We start from the raw sequence: 17,414 nt of genomic DNA, 5'->3' as shown, positions 1-17,414 counted from the left end.
CTGGGATCGAGCCCCGCATCAGGCTCCCTGCTCCGCGGGAAGCCTGCTTCTCCCTCTCCCACTCTCCCTGCTTGTGTTCCCTCTCTCGCTGTGTCTCTCTCTGTCAAATAAATAAATAAAATCTTAAAAAAAAAAAAAAAAAGATTTTATTTATTCATTTGACAGAGAGACACAGTGAGAGAGGGAACACAAGCAGGGGAGTGGGAGAGGGAGAAGCAGGCCTCCCGCCAAGCAGAGGGCCCGATGCGGGGCTCGATGCAGGGCTCGATCCCAGGACCATGGGATCATGACCTGAGGCAAAGACAGACGCTTAACGACTGAGCCACCCAGGCGCGCCTACATGTTGAATATTTAATGGTAAAGGAGCATAGTTCATAATCTATCACACACATATATACATGAATAGAGAGAAAGAAGAGGGAAAAAAGGCAACTATAGTAAAAGGTTAATATTTGGGGAATTTAGGGGAACCCAGAGGATATCCAGAAATTCTCTGTGTAATTCTAGCAACTTTTCTATAAGTTTGAAGTTATGTCAAGCTTTTTAAAAATTAAAACAAAAACAGACCTGGGTGAAAAAAATTAGAATCAGAATAAACTATAAAATAATACCATTTACATAAGTTAAAAATACAGGTACAGCCAACAGGCACATGAAAAGATGCTAAATATCACTCACTCATCATCAGGGAAATACAAATCAAAATGACAATGAGATATTACCTCACACCCGTCAGAATGGCTAAAATCAACAACACAAGAAACAACAGGTGTTGGTGAGGATATGGAGAAAGGGGAACCCTCTTGCCCTGTTTGTAGGAATGCAAACTGGTGCAGCCACTCTGAAAAACAGTATGGAGGTTGCTCAAAAAGTTAAAAATAGACTACCCTCCAATCCAGCAATTGCACTACTGGTTATTTACCCAAAGAATACAAAAATACTAATTCAAAGGGTTACATGTACCCAATGTTTATAGCTGCATTAATTATCTACAATAGCCAAATTATGGAAACAGCCGAAGTGTCCATCAATTGATGAATGAATAAATTAGATGTGAGATACACACACACACACTCACACACGCACACACACACACACACACACACACACACACTGGAATATTACTCAGCCATCAAAAAGAATGAAATCTTGCCAATTGCAGCGATATGGGTGGAGCTAGAAAGTGTTATGCTAAGTGAAATAAGTCAATCAGAGAAAGACAAATACCCTGTGATTCACTCATTTGTGGAATTTAAGAAACTAAATGAGCAAAGGGGGAAAAAAAGAGAGAGAGGCAAACCAAGAAACAGACTCTTAACTATAGAGAACAAACTGATGGTTACCAGAGGGAGGTGGGTGGGGGATGGGTTAAATAGGGGATGGGGATTGAGGAGTGAACTTGTCATGATGAGCACAGGGTGATGTAGGGCAGTGTTTAATCATTATATTATACACCTGAAGCTAATATAACACTGTATGTTAACTAACTGGAATTTAAATAAACTTAAAAAAAATAAAATAAAAATGCAGGTACAGATACTATATGATACATATTTATAACATTCTCAAGGAGATAGAACACTGGTAATAGAGAATAGATCAGTGGTTGCCAGTGGTTAAGGGTGGGAGGAGTATGTGATTTCAAGGGGGATTTTCTGGGTGATGAAACTATTCTGAATCCTTATTGTGGTGGTGGTTATACAAATATACACTGTGTTACAATTCATAAAACTAAATACCAAAAAAGGCCAATTTTACTGTATGTTAATCTAAAAAAAATCATTTTTATAGATTTTATTTATTTATTTGACAGAAAGAGAGAGAGAGAGCACAAGCAGGAAGAGTGGCAGGCAGAGGGAGAGGGAGAAGCAGGCTCCCTGCTGAGCAAGGAGCCCAATGCGGGACTCAATCCCAGGACCCTGGGATCATGACCTGAGCCGAAGGCAGACACTTAACTGACTGAGCCACCCAGGCGCCCCTAAAAAAATTAATTCTTAATTAAAAATAGATATATAAAGCAGCAGCTCCAATTGGGCAAAAGAAAAACATACACAGTAAACACATTAGAATGGTTGCTCCTGGTGGGGTTGGGAAATGGAAGCGGGAATGAGAATAAAATAGAACAAAGAAAATAAGGCAAGAGAGTCTGTGATGATAATGGGCCATGAAATAAAGTTTGATGGCTGGATGGAAAGAAAGGAGAGAAGGAAGAAAGTACAGAAGGAAACAAATAAGGGAGTGGTGGAGATGGAGCTGGATGTGTCCTTCCAGAGCGGTACAGAAGAGAAAAAGCCCTGACGACTAGACCAAACCCTGGTCCCTGAAAAAGGTCTGCAACGCTGTGGGGATGGGTTCGTGAGCCCTGACAGCCAGACACCATCCAGCGTTACAGGACAGCTCCCTTCCCTGCTCTGACTTCTGCCTTACCAGCGGCCTCATTTGACTGTACTATGGCTTCGCTTGTAGTACCGCCAACAGCCAGAGAGCTCTAGGCCACTTGACAACAGTTCTAATCTTCGCAGCAAAAGCAGCAATTTGGTATCCCAGCATGTAAATAAGTCTCGTGGGAGTTTTATTAGTGAGTCAGCTGCCCCTCTGATCAGTTCTGGAGCCCTAACTCAATTTCTGGAACTTCAGTGCTGGTTACAAATACATCCTCTCTCCGTCTAAAACCAGACCTTGAGCTATGGAGAGCCTGCTGCCCTACGGACCATGTGGGCAGTCAGCCAGTCACGCATTCCTGACGATAGCTTTCTGGTATCAGGATTACTTTAAATGCAGTCAGTTCCAATTTCCTCCTCTAAGGAGTGGGGATAATAATGTGTTCTTTTCAGGTGGTAAACGAGGTAACTCATATACAGTTGACCCTTGCACACAGGTTTGAACAGCACTGGTCCACTTATACACAGGTTTTTTACAGTATCGTACTGTAAATGTATTCTCCTTATGATTTTCTTCACAAACAATCTTTTTCTCTGCTTACTTTATGGTAAGAATACAGTATATAATACATAGAACATACAAAATACGTGTTAACCAAACGTTTCTGTTATTGGTAAGGCTTCCGGTCAATAGTAGGCTATTAGGAGTTTTGGAGAGTCCGTAGTTATACGCGGATTTTGAACAACACAGGGGGTGGGGGGTGGGGTCAATGCCCCTAACGTCCATATTGTTCAAGGGTCCCTGTATATACTTATCACAATGCTTAGCACTAACAGATATTCAATAAGTATTACTTTGCCTTTTGCCCTGAATCTCTACACCTTCAAAGCCTACAGATTATTATAGCTCTATAATCACAAGTGGCTAAAATTTCACATTTCTATTCTGATCTACCAGCATCAGTGATAGATTTGGAAGAAGAGGGTGAGACCTCAAAGGGCCTTTTGGGTATGATATGAGGTTTCTTGCAACACATGAGGGTTGAACAGTGATTCTGTTCATCTTTTACTGTCAGAAATAAAATGTTAAAGAACCAGGGTGCCTGGGTGGCTCAGTCGTTAAGCGTCTGCCTTCAGCTCAGGTCATGATCCCAGGGTCCTGGGATCGAGTCCCACATCAGGCTACCTGCTCAGTGGGAAGCCTGCTTCTCCCTCTCCCGCTCCCCTTGCTTGTGTTCCCTCTCTCGCTGTCTCTCTCTCTGCTGAAAAATAAATAAAATCTTTAAAAAATGTTAAAGAACCAGCTTAGAAGAGAATACAGAAGAAAAATTTTATAATCTTGGGATGAAGACCTTCCTGAGTGCAAAAATAACTTGAAGCCATAAAGGAAAAGACAGATTTAAATATATAAAAATTTGAAATTTCTGTATGGTCAAAGATACCAGAGATAAAGTTAAAAGATAGGTGACAGGCCATATCTGCAAACCATATATAATAAAGGAATAATATCCATAATATTAAAAGCTCCTCCAAACCTATTTTAAAAACTAATAGAAAAATGGGTGGCTCAGTAGGTTAAACATCCAACTCTTGATTTCAGCTCATGTCATGATCTCAGGGTCTTGAGATCAAGCCCCACACTGGGCTCCACTCTCAGCACGGAGTCTGCTGGAGATTCTTTCCCTCTCCCTCTGCCCCTTCCCCTGCTCACATGCATGCACGCACTTTCTCTCTCTCAAATAAATAAATAAATCTTAAAAAAAAAAAAAGAAAAATGGGTAAAAATATTAACAAGTAATTTACAGAAGAAATACAAATGGCCAACGTAACGAATACATGAAAGTTTGGTCAACATCATCAGTAGTCAAAGAAACTAGTTAAAACAAGATACCACATTTGATCATCACATTGGCAAATGTAAAAAGACTGCTAACTGGCATAAATGTGGAAAATAGGCATTTCTCAAACACTGTTGATGAGCACAAATTGGAGGGCAATTTGACAGCATCTATGAAATGTTGAAAGTAGGGATGCCTGGGTGGCTCAGTCGGTTAAGTATCTGCCTTCGGCTCAGGTCATGATCCCGGGGTCCTGGGATCGAGTCCCATGTCAGGCTCCTTGCTCAGCAGGGAGTCTGCTTCTCCCTCTGCCTGCCACCTCCCCTGCTTGTCCTCTCTCTCCATGACAAATAAATAAATAAAATCTTTAATTAAAAAAAAAACGTTAAAAGTATATGGCCTTTAGGGGCGCCTGGGTGGTTCAGTTGGTTAGCTGGACCTGACCTTTGGCTCAGGTCATGGTCCCAATGTCCTGGGATCGAGCCCTGCATCACACTCCCTGCTCGGTGGGGAGTCTGCTTCTCCCTCTCTCTCTGCGCCCCGCCCCCCCCCCCCTCTCTCTTTCTCTCGAATAAATAAATAAAAATGTTAAAAAAAAAAGTATATGGCCTTTAGATCTCAAATCAATAACAACCTAACCTTCCACCTTAAGACACTGGAAAAAGAGGAGCAAACTAAACCTAAAACAAGCAGAAGGAACAAAATAATAAAGATTAGAGCAGAAATTAATGAAATAGAGAACAGAAAAACAATAAAGATCAGTGAACCAAAAGCTGGTTCCTTGAAAAGATCAACAAAAATGACATACTTGTGGCTAGAAAAAAAAAGAGAGAAGACTCAAATTACCAAAATCAGGAATGAAAGAGGAAACACCCCTACCAACCTTAGAGAAACAAATAGGATCCCAGGGGAATACTGTGAACAACTGTATGCCAATGAATTAGGTGGCTTAGGTGAAGAAGACAAATCCCTAGGAAGACACAAACTACCAGAACTGACTGAAGAATAAACAGAAAATCTGAATAGACATGCAACAAGAATCTGAGTTAGTAATCAGATAGCTTCCCACAAAGAAACGCCCAGGCTCAGATGGCCTCACTGGTGAATTTTAACAGATATCTGAAGAAGAATACAAATCCTTCACCAGCTCTCCCTAAAATTGGAAAGAGGAGGGTAGTATTGCTCATTCTATGAGGCAGTACTACCTTGATACCAACATCCGACAAAGACATCACAATAAAGAGAACTACAATTCATTTATTTGTCAATTATACCTTAATAATGCTGTGCAGTGCGTGGGTGGCTCAGCCGGTCAAGCATCTGACTCTTGATTTCGGCTCAGGTCATGATCTCAGGGTCCCGGGATCGAGCCCTGAGTTGGGCTCCACACTTAGGAGGGAGTTGGCTTGGGATTCTCTCTCTCCCTCTCTCTCTCTGCCCCTCTTCCAGTTTGTGCATGCGTGTGCACTCTCTCTCTCTCTCTCAAATAAATAAATAAATCTTTAATATATTTTAATAAAACTGAAAAAAAAAAAGAACTACAAATCAATATTTCTTACTCTTTTACAAGACAGGCTATCTACAGGCCTCTGCCTAAGTTGTCCTAATAACACACCAAGCTTAGGTCACCGGGCACCCCGGGCTGCCCCCTCCCCCTACCTCCCTTCTTAACACATCTCTTCTTGTCCCCTGAGACTCCATGACACATCCAATGCTCCCTCCATTCAATTTTCTATACTCTATGATGGCCTCTCCCCAGGACACGGACAAAAAAATGTCCACCTGGAGAACGGAAGGCTGTGGAGCACCACAGAATCCTGGCGCGCCTGGCGCGTGGCAACACTCACTCCCAGCTCCCAGTGGTGTGGATTCAACAAGATGGAGGCCTCCTTGTGGCCTGGGGTAGGTCTCTTCATCGAGGCAGACCACAGTCTCCGCCAAACCCTGGCTCCAGGCTAAACCCTATCCCTAAGTTGTGGTTACAGCCTCACACCTCTCCCTTATCCTCTTAACTCTGCCCCAGGGCAGATGGAAAACAACAACAACAACAACCCGCATTTGGAGAAAATTTTACTCTGCAGCCTACTATGTTGAGTGTATGTCTTCTGCACCCAAGGGAATGGGTTAGACATCAAACAAAAGAACAGAGCACTGACATCACCACATACCTCATCTCATTCAATCCTCTTATCAAGCCCTTGAGGTAAGAATTATCTCCCCATTCTACACAGGAAGAAAGTATTGCCCTGGGCACCCCAGAAACAATATGCTAGACAACAGCTCTGGCCTGACTGCAAATACATCCAGGGAGCACCTTGTTAAATCACAGCTGAGTGCTGCGGAACTTGGCAGAACAGGACAAGAGGGCCTGTGAGATGAAAGTAGCAGCTGTCACAAGTTGAATGCACCCCATCTGCTTAATTTGTAAACCTCTGGCCACTGAAATCACTGGCGCCAAAGTCATTGTACTGCTTATGGACATCAGCAGGCTCCTGTCTATCTACAAAAGAGGCATGTGAAGGGGGTGGCCATAGAGGCAGAACTGGCGATTCACAGCCATCGATCAACTTATTTTTACCCAACATAATTTAAGTCCTTCTTCCTTTGGGCCTCATTTCTGGATCCCCTCAATCATGGTCGTCAGACTGGAGTTGATCCACATGGGTTAGGTGGTCAGGTGCCCAGGCTAGCCCGTCAGAACCGAACACAGTTTCTGTGGATGGCTGCATATGGTACTTCCAGACATCAACCCACAAAGTTTTAGACTAACACCATTTTGCTTTTTGTGTTTGTTTTGTTTTATTTTGTTTGTTTGTTATTATATTATGTTAGGACCAACACCATTTTGAAGCCAGGCTTATAAAGCCAGGGTCTGCCCCCATTCTACAGGTTTGGCTCCACAAATAAAGGACGGAGGAAAGTTTCTTACTTTGTGTAAATCAACTCTTTGGCAAAGGTACAGGAAGTATTGAAAGAGCCACCAGTAAGGCTCCTTGGTGGATACACCTCAGCAGGAACTCCCAGACACAATGGTGTACAGGAAGAACCTCAAGTCCAAGTTGGGTGCAGTGCCCTATATAAGGAACTTAACGCACACACATACACACAAGCTGGGAGTGTCAATGTGAGACTCCAGATAGATCCGACTTCCCCTAGGTATCCACATTGTTTAAAAGCCAATATCTCTAGGCCAGGAATTTACAGTTTAGGGCCTGTGGATTATTCCAACCCTCCTGGAAAGCAAAGTGGCAATGTGAACCAATGTCATAAAGGTGACTATCTCCCTTAGCCTAATTCCTCTCTAGAAATTTATCCCAAGGAAATAATTCAACTGAAGCAAAAAGCGAAACATAAGAGAAAATGTTCAAGATTATCTATGATTTAAAAACAAAACAAAACAAACAAACAAAAAAAACAATGACCATGATGGAGAAACCTGGAACATTGAATGCTAAGGGAATATCGGTAAGGATTTAATTTTTTTAAAGATTTATATATCTATTTATTTATTTGAGGGAAGAGGGGCAGTAGGAGAAGGAGAGAAAGAATCTCAAGCAGACTCCCTGGTAAGCGGGGAGCCCTACGTGGGGCTTGATCTCATCACCCTGAAATCATGACCTGAGCCAAAATCTGACTGGATGCTTAACCAATTGAGTCACCCAGGCACTCCTGCATAAGGATTTTAGATAGCAGCTTGAAAAGATAATTAGGATAATTATGAGTAACATAACAGTTTAAGATAGCGTTGAATGAAATGAACAGAATGCAAAATAGTTTCACACTACAATTACAACAGAGTAAAGTATGTATGTATTTAGAAAGTCTTGTCAAGTTTTGTTACAGTGGTAGGCATATGTTTGGTTACAATGGTAAACAGCAGAATTGTATTTTTTAAAATATTTAATGTGGTGATGTATTTTCAACTAAAAAACAGAAAAAAAGGAAGAAATCCTACAAGCAAACGCCAAAATCTTCACAAATAAGAACTATCAGTGCTACCAATAATAGATAACATATATTCAGAGCTTATTCAGTGTTAGGCACTGTTTTACGCCTTTTTATGCCTACTACCTAAATCTTACAACATCTATGAGGTAGACACTATTGTTATCCCCATTTTACAGGTGAGAGTACTGAGGCACCGAAAGGAAAACATCTCTCCCATATCACACAGCTAGCCAGTGGGTAGTGAGCTTCACAGGGAATTTCAGAGCCCTTTCATGCTGCAGATATGACCAGGATTTCCCCCATACCAACCCAGACTTCGGGAGGAAGAGAAGGAAGAGCACTAAAGACCAACAGGTCCAACCCACTCAAACTTCAGAGAGGGAAAGAGGGACTAACAGCGTTGGGACTTGCCCAAAATGATGGAATGAGTTAGGAGAAGGACCAGAACACAGAATTCTCACACCAGTGGCCTTTGAGGCTTGCCCCTACCCCCTGCAGACCACAAACCCCCTGGTTCTGTACCTCCCTCTCCCTTCGCCTTCTCTCCTTCAGGTCCTCAGTCTAGCTATCTTCAGCTTTCCCCTGTCCAGCATGGCCCCTTCTGCACCCCCTTCTCTCTTCCATTATCTTCCTTTCACTCTGCCTCCCACTTCCTGTCCTCTCCTGCCCGGCTGGTGAGTGCATGCAGCAGCTGGGACAGCAGCCATGGCCTTCTTCCCATGTGACAGCAACCAGAGGAAATTACAGGCTGCGTTCAGCAGTAGACCCCTGCCCTTCCCAACCAGGGAGACTGTTCAGACACACTGAGAAACACAGAGATGCTAGAATCAGTGTTGGAAGAGAGGCCCTTCATTTTGAGTCTGGACCTAGCCCAGATCACCCATCTGGTTCTCTGCACCTTCCCAGTGCCCTGGGGACACCCACACTTCCCCTCTCTGACTACACCATATTGCCAGGGTCTGTCCACTGCTGAGCCCTTGTTCATGTCTATCTCCCATGCTTCAGATACTGTGGTTACCAACAAAAGCTTGCTGAGTGAGCAAATCAGTCTTCATTCACCCACTTCCTTAGGGCTCCTCCTGACTTGGGGTGAAGACTCAGGTCTACCCATTCTCAGCCAGGCAGCGGCCATGCCCAGGCTGCCTTTATACTCATCTGAATGCCAGGAGCTACCTAACACCTCAGCGCCAAGTCACCAAGCTGCTATGATGCAAATACCATTTTCCCTAGACCCACACTTAGCTTGGAGTCCTATTCTGTTTTTTCAAGCTGGCGGCGGCAGGGTGGCCTGAGACTCTAACGACAGCTCTGCACTTTCAGGATGTCAAAGGCAAAAGGACACTATGCAAAACAGGAAGAAACTTTTAAGGAAATTTTTTTTTTTTTTAAGATTTTATTTACTTATTTGACAGAGAGAGAGGCAGCGAGAGAGGGAACATAAGCAGGGGGAGCAGGAGAGGGAGAAGCAGGCCTCCGGCCGAGCAGGGAACCCAGTGCGGGGCTCGATCCCAGGACCCTGGGATCATGACCTGGGCCAAAGGCAGACGCTTAACGACTGAGCCACCCAGGTGCCCCTTAAGGAAACTTTTAAAGGCATTTTTTAAATGCACACAGTCATGGGGTCAGGCAATTAGTGAACCCCCTGCCAGGACCCCTCCCCCCATGGCCTCCAGACCCATGAGGTGGGGCAGGAAGGAACCTGACCTCATACCATACTGGTCATGCTGGTCTGACATGACCCTGCCACTTCCCTCAGCACAGCCTCCCCCTGGATCCCCAGACTCTGTGCCAAATGACCCCTGGCAGAGTCCCAAAGCCCAAGTGTCCCTCAGAAAGGGAGAATGTAGATCCATCCGGTGAGGGCAATCAAAGTGGAATAATTTCCAAGTGCAATGACACCTTGGGAAGAGCCTAGCCTAATGGCCTGAGACTAGATTGTTCAGACCACCTGAACCAGTCCCGACTGAGCGCTGGGCTCTAATGCTCTCTGAGGCTTCTCTCAAAAGCAATTCCTGGAAACCTATAGGGTCTCACTTCATGGCCCCTCCCCAGATCTCACTGTGCTATTGGTTTCACAGTCCGATTTGCTAGCATGTTCCCGGGCGGCTCTGTGGAAACAGTCAGTCACGTCAACTGCACCAGCTTAGCTAGCTGGTGTCTCCCCAGCACCACGGTCCCAGTGCCACAGTCCACACAAGCCTAGCCCAGGGACTTAGCAGCTAAGGAGACAAATGGAGAAGTTACTGAGAAAGCAGACTCCTAGGGCATCACCCCCACTGCTTCTGTTAACAACAGATTTCTGCTCAGTCTGATCCCAAGTGTCCATCCTACAGCTTGGCCCTCTGCCCCTGCCCCAGGCACTTCCTGCACCTAGTTTCCTTTTTAATCAGAATTCTAGACACATCCTTCATTCAGCAATAAATGATACTCCTCTGCCAGCACTAAGTAAACCTGTAATTTTGAATGGGTCTATCTTTTTGTAAGACTGGTTTTAAAACCTAGCTCTTCTCAAAAAGCATTCACCCTTTTTTTCCCTTTTTAGAAAACTCTACTCGAGAAACATTCCAGAAAGTGCAATGCTTTATGCACAAGCCTCAGAGGGCCGCTAAGAAAAAACAAAAACTACGTGTGTGTGTGTGTGTGTGTGTGTGTGTGTGTGTGTTCAACAACAACTGAAAAAATAAAGTTATAGCATATTCAGCTGACAGAATGACACAGCTTTTGGGGTTTTTAAAAGTGTCGGACCAAGCTCGTGAGAAAGAATCTTAAGTGACAAATGCTGGATACCAGGCTATCTATGTCTATCTATACCAATCTATCTGTTCATCTATATTCTTAAATATGTACAAGAAAAAGATTAGCAGGAGATACGCCAACATGCTTCCTCTAGGTGAAAGGAATACAGGCGTGCCTTTCTACCTCTTTTACCTTTTTAAGTTATTTTCAATAAGCCTGCATTACTTTTTACAAAAAAAATACAGGAAAAAGCAAAGACCCACAGCCCTAGCCTGCAGCATTCCATGGAAGCTACTCCTTCCCTCTCTCTGGGCTTCGTGAGGGGCTTTGGAGGGGTGGCAGGGGAAAGGGAAGCAGCTACATAATACACCCAGACCAGACATTAAATTCACTGCCAAAGAATTCAGCAACAGCCAATTATATATCTCCTGGCCTTCATTTGTGTAGGGAAGGGGCGGGCCGAGGCCAGGCTGGAAAGTGGAACCTGAAACACTGAGTGTGTGACTCAGCCCTTCTGCCTTCTAAGGACAAATCCCTTTAGGCCACGTCCACTCAGAACCAGCTCCCAACCGGACCCTATCCCCTGACCTTAAGCCACCATGACCTTCGAACCTGGACGTTTTGACCTTTACAACAGGATCTGCAATCTCTCCCCAAACTGGTGACCCGCGTAGGCCCACATAAGCACAGAGACCCCCACAACTGGGGCCTTTACAATCACAGCCACAGTCCAGCTCCTAGGAACACTCACAATCCCATGCCTGGTGAACTCCCCCAGGAGTTAGGGTCTGGCTCGCTGGCCTTTACAGTGACCTCATTGCCCGGACCACCCTGGGCGTTGCCAGAGCCAAGTGTAAAATGGCCACAGTGCCAGGACCCACAGGATTTAAGCTGCAAGGGCAATCCATTTGTTTTAGGACAAATGGATTGCCACTTAACCAGATAAGAATAACTGGAATTTCCAGGTGGATATTATTACAAGCAGAATTCCAGGCTCTGCTTCTTGTCAGGAGCAGGCAGGGAACACTGAATAGTGAAGATGGCATTGGAGGCACTGGGTATGCAAGCAAGGAAGAAATCACTAGGTTTAACTTGGCCACAGGACGACTGGGCCGCTTTCTTTCTTTCTTTTTTTTTTAAGATTTTATTTATTTATTTGACAGAGAGAGACAGCAGGAAAGGGAGACTGGGCCACTTTCATACACACCCAGAGCCCAGCTAAGCCCAAAGAGGATGAGCCTCCCAGACCTGCCCCCAAAGCCCAGAAGATTCCCTGGGCGAAATCCACAGAAAGGCAGGGACTGCCTGAGCATTAACTGTCCTGTCATTCCCAACCCATAAATTAGTCTAGTCCCAGCCTGGAAATCCCTACCCTGCTGCTACCCAAAGACCATATGGCTGCTGATGTCTCATAACAGTCATTATAAAGCAGCAAGGTACAGATTACTCAACAGAGCTAATTTGAGGCTTCAGAAATTACAGGAACAACCAAAACCAGGACTGAAGAACTTTGATATCAACTCTAGGTTTCTGAATAAGAGAAAGAAAGAAGGAAGAAAGGGAGAAAAGGTGGGATGGATAGGAGAGGGAGAGACTAAACACACACACATTTTAGTCTCCCTAAATGACATCAGCACAGTTTAATTATGCCTCCTCTGCCTGGACTGTTCTTAAAGAAGAGGCATTGTGTCATCTTCCTCTTTGCAGCTCTAGTACCCAGCACAGGACAGGTGCATTGTGGGAACTAAATGAATGAAGTTACCAGATGTCTTAGCCATCAAGGATGTCCAGGCCAGCTTTCAGGTGGACACACAGACATACCTAGCAAGGATCCTCTCAAATTCTAGGTCATATTAGCCTGCTCTGAGCCTCTGCACTAGGTGTCTACTGGGCAATAACCTCAAGGAAGAGCACTGGGCTGGGAAGCAGGATACCCGAGTTCCAGCCCCAGCACAATGAGGGATGGGGCCAGGGAACTAGACAGTCCCATCTTGGGATGCTGTGGGTCCAAGATGCTGCAGTTTGAATCCAATCCCACATTGGACTCTCTGCTCCCCATGCCCCAGGGAGTGTCCACCTGGTCCATAAGGTGGAGGCTTCCATGCTTGCTCAGAGTCTGGGACAGACTGCAACAGGTAGGAATCACTCCTGCCACCATCAGGCTGAGTGGAAGGAAGCAAGCCCAATAGTCATAGAGGGTATTTCTCAATCTCAGACTGTTAGACAAGAAGGTGTATCTTTGTATTTGCCAATAAACTACTTTCCCAAGGAAAAACAACAGGACAAACTAGTTTAAAGTACTAGCTACATAATCTCCCAAAGTTAAAGACCTGGACAAGGGGAGGCTCCCCGTGCCTTCCCCAACTCTGAGGATGAGGCTCTACCCCAAGCCAGAAAGTGATGAGGCTCCAAGACTCAAAGGGGAGAGAGAGCCCTTCCCCAAGCTGAGGGCTGGGACAGATGTCCTCAAAGTACATTTTGTCCTGGGCAGCCTGCTTGTGTCCACATGTGTGAATATGTGAGAAGGGGGGAGAAGGGGGATAGCATGCTGGTGGAAAAACACCTGAGAGCTGAGAGCCAGCAGGGATGCAGATACTGCTTTGTCTTCCCAAGGGCACAAACCACTACAGAAGCTTGGTTAACAGCCCCCACAAAAGCTGGGGAAGTTGACTCATGGACAAGTGCTCTCCCAGGACCCTGGCTACCTACGGTGGCAGTTTGCTGGTCCAGGTGCCCATGGCTCTCTGGTGCCCACCTCTAGATTAGAGTCCTCGTTTGAACAAATGAGGAGGATCTCTTCAAAGCATAGATGGGCAAAGGAAGCCTCTGGGTTTAAGCAGTCCTATACTCACCCCCCACACCCCATACACCCTTGAGGGGACTGTACCAGCTGTACCAGGCCCCAGTTGAGCCCCCAGGTCAGTCCTGCCTCCCCTAACCAGTCCAACCTGAGGTCCTGCCCACCTTCCACCTAGCCCCTCTCTGGGCTGGCAGTGCCAAGGCCAGCACCAGTCAAGTCACATTGAGTTGCCACCAAATCTGAGCAGAGATGAACACTCCAGGAAAAGAAAATGCAAGACCGCTGCTCCTCCCAGGTCGAACACCCAGGCAGCCAGGAAAGGGAGCCTTGTGACCACGTTATGTGGACTAGATGCTACACAGCCTGAGGGCCAAGAGGACAGTGCCTGCAGGCCTGAACTTTCTGGGAGAACTCCCCGGGGAACTTGGAGGAATACTCAGGAAAGGCCCACCTCCCCCGCTGCAGTCCCTACTCCTGAAGGCCTCCCACTAGCCCACGGGGGGATCCTGAGGCAGGGCCTACAATGAATGGCTCAACACACTGCAACCTGCCTTATGTCACAAAGACTAGACAGAGGCAGGATTCAAGCCCAAGTCTGTCTGAAGTCTATCCAAGGCTCTGACAACCTGTGAGAGATCAAACAGACACCATCAACAGCCCGGTCTGGTGTCTGGCTCCTCCAGGGAAGGGCATGCCCATTGCCCTCCACGTACCAAACAGGAGCTTATCACAGTGTCTGGCCCAGACCCCTGGACACCAGAAAGTAGAGCCACGTCAAGGAAAGGAACTGCAAGTAGTGAAAAGGCCACAGTTCTAAACCCTACGGATGCTTTCTCCCATCAACCTCAAAACCACCCCGCAAGGGCTTTGATTGACACCTGCTCAGATGAACAGATGGGCTCAATTCCCCCCAACCCACACACTCCTAGAGAGACTTTCAGCCTCCTCGAGACCCCCTCTCAGCCAGGAGCCCCCATTCAGAGAGCTGACCCAACCACTCAAACCTAAGGGCTCAATTAAAATGAAGAAAAACCCGCCACCTTCACTTTGTGGGACCTCCACAGCAGCAGCCCAAACATGGTTCCATGCGTGTCACACTAAGGCGGCCAAGCTAGAGAAGACCCAGGGCCTCTCCTCACCCTCCAAATGTTATCTCTCAGGAAGTGCCTTTACGCTGCCAATTCAAAATTCAGCTCAGAAATACCAGTAACCGGTCACCAAGCACTAGGAACACCGTCGCAGAACAAAAACAAAGCACCATGGGCCCTCGCACTTCACTGAGAAGACCTTATACCTCAAATACCAATCTAATGAACTTTGGGGCACTTTAATTTGCTAATTTCTCTTTTTTCTGCATAAACGTCTAGGCAACAATTAAAAACAAAAAGATGAAAACTGGCCTCTCTGGGTTCTGGGGCCTTACCTCTCTCTTCCCCCTTTCTCTCTGCTGTTCAGAGCCACCTCCACAGGAGTCTGAGAAAATGGAACTCAAGTCCCAAGTCCTATTTGCCATGTACTTAATGTACGCAATCTCACTTAGCCCTAAAAATAACCGAGTTAAACACCAACAACCCCATTTTACATACAAGACACAGACTGTGAAAAACTCTGTAAGGTGCTTGAGGCCAGACACTTAACAGCAGGGCAAATATTCAACTTTATTTTATAAGACCAGTCTGCTTCTCAGACTAACCACCAAGTCCAAAGGGATTCAATTTTCTGCTTTAAAAAAAAAAGTCCCCTTATTTCCACAATTCATGTCTGACCAATTCCAAGAGCTTCCTCCTAAACTTGATATGAAAATACTGAAGTAATTATTGGAGAAATTGAGCAAGAGCATGTAGAAGGCCTGCTCTGCCAGGGTTTTGCGGGAAGGTGACAGAGTTCCTACTGGCAGGATGCCTGCCCTCCTGCCAGGGCCCCTCACTTAGAACAACAATCTCTAAACTCTGGCATTAAAAAATGAGCAGCCACCAGTATGATAATCTTGGGAACAACCTGTGGCCGCCCTGGGCCTGACTGCCTGTGGAGATCACAGGTCAAGGAAACATTCTGCCGGCAGGGAACCGCTCAGCCTCCTCCGGACAGGAGGAACGCAAACCCACCCTCTCAAGCTCCCAGCAGGCTGGTGGCCACCCTTCTGACCACCTGGGCAAGACACCTGAGACTCCAAGCTTCTCCCTGGAAGGAACAACTGGGTGTAGACTGGTTACAGTTTAGCCCTCCAGCCCCTGTGGTACACACATTGTACTCCTACAAACACCCTCAGTCCTTGGGAGGGCTCTGCTCACATAGGTTTCGGGGAACCTACAGGTGCAGGAAGCAGGGTAGGAAGGCCCCAGGGCAGCGATCTACACAGAAGAGGAACTTGACACAATAGTAACAATTTATTAAGGGTTTACCTTCATTAATGTAAATACTTGTTTACACTGTTTCACCTAATCTTCCAAAACAACCCTGACTTAGGTACCATTTATCTTCCCCATTTAACTGATGAAAAACCAGAAGTTAACAAGTCACTCGCCCAAAAGCTCACGAAAAGTTAACCCACTCAGGAGAGAGTGGTTCTAGGGAAAGACAAGATAGTGAACTGGATGTGAACTGGGAGGTCAATTTCCTTCCTCACTGGAGGCCTCATCATCAGAGTCCCAGACTGGAGTGGGTTACTCTGAGCTGCCTCTTGGTCCCTACCAGAGCGAGCGGGGCGAAGGCAGCTCCAAGCCCTAAGCAAACTCAAACTCCAAAACTTCTTGAGGCGTGAGCCAGAGCAGGGAAGTCTCCAAGGCCTTCTCCGGTTCTGGGGCCCTGGGGCCAGAGGGGCCCGCGGCTTCCTTGTACCACCGCCACCCCAGTCTTCAACGTGAATCCAAAAGGACTCGCCTCCCACCCTCTCACGCCATCCAGCCCGGAACCTCTGTCTGGGATTAGGGACGGTGATCCGGAACTGGGAGGCTGGATATCCTGGAAGAGGGCACGAGCGAACGTCCAGGGGACCCCGCCGAGGAAATTCGGGAAAGTCCCCGAGTCCTTACCGAGCAGTGGGGACTCCTCAGGGCATGCGAGCAGCGACAGCGCTGTGGTGGAGGGCACCGGGGCCGAAGTCAAGTTGCTCGCGGAGCCGGGGCCGGGGTGAGAGTCTGCCTCTGGGCTGGAGTCGCGACCCGAGCGCAGCTCGGAGGAAGCGTCCAAAGGCGGCAGCGGCGGGGCCCCTCGGGGTCGGAGCTCCCCGGAGGGCTGCTCGATCGCGGCGGCGCCGTTCGAGCCGCCCTGCAGCGGTGTTGGGACTCCGACCAGTTGAGGCAGGCGGCTCAAGTCGCGGCCCGCCAGGTAGTAGACGAGGGTGACGCCAAGATGCAGCGCGCAGACGGCCACGAGCAGGCGGCAGGCCCGCTGCAGGGACGCGCCCGGCATCGCGGCGCTGCCGCCCAGGAGCGGCTCCCGAAACCTCATCTTCCCGCCGCCGCTTTAAGAGGCGGGTGGGCTACAGCGGGGAGGGGCGGCCCGCCCGCGGGCCGCCGGCCAGGCGCTGCCCGACCGCGGCGCTTGGGGGAGGGGCCGCAGGGGAAGCGAAGAGGGAGCGCTGCCCCGGCTGGCAGGCGGCGGAACTCGGAGACTCCGGCCAGCGCGACCGCCCAGCGACCAGAAGTGCGCCCGAGGCGCGGGTGGGGGCGGGCGCGGGGCAGCCGGTTGGAGCGAGGTTTTCGGGACTCG

At 47.2% G+C, this 17,414-nt stretch overlaps 1 protein-coding gene across 2 annotated transcripts in view; it reads right to left on the bottom strand.

Annotated features, from left to right (window-relative positions):
• The window catches only part of B4GALT1 (beta-1,4-galactosyltransferase 1), a 53,844-nt gene extending 36,505 nt beyond the window's left edge, over positions 1-17,339 (bottom strand). The window contains exon 1 of one of the 2 annotated variants that reach the window (XM_032396773.1): positions 16,736-17,339. In XM_032396773.1, the coding sequence (XP_032252664.1) occupies positions 16,736-17,153 (418 nt within the window). In that variant the 5' untranslated portion in view covers positions 17,154-17,339. The remainder of the gene's footprint in view (positions 1-16,735) is intronic. The other variant, XM_032396774.1, reaches the window with a different exon arrangement.
• Between the last annotated feature and the right edge of the window lie 75 nt (positions 17,340-17,414).

The sequence above is a fragment of the Phoca vitulina genome, unplaced genomic scaffold (assembly GCF_004348235.1).
Source record: "Phoca vitulina isolate PV1807 unplaced genomic scaffold, GSC_HSeal_1.0 scaffold94, whole genome shotgun sequence".
NCBI classification, from domain to species: Eukaryota; Metazoa; Chordata; class Mammalia; order Carnivora; family Phocidae; genus Phoca; species Phoca vitulina.
The sequence above is the reverse complement of the archived record's forward strand: the minus strand, read 5'-3'. Positions and strand labels throughout refer to the sequence as shown.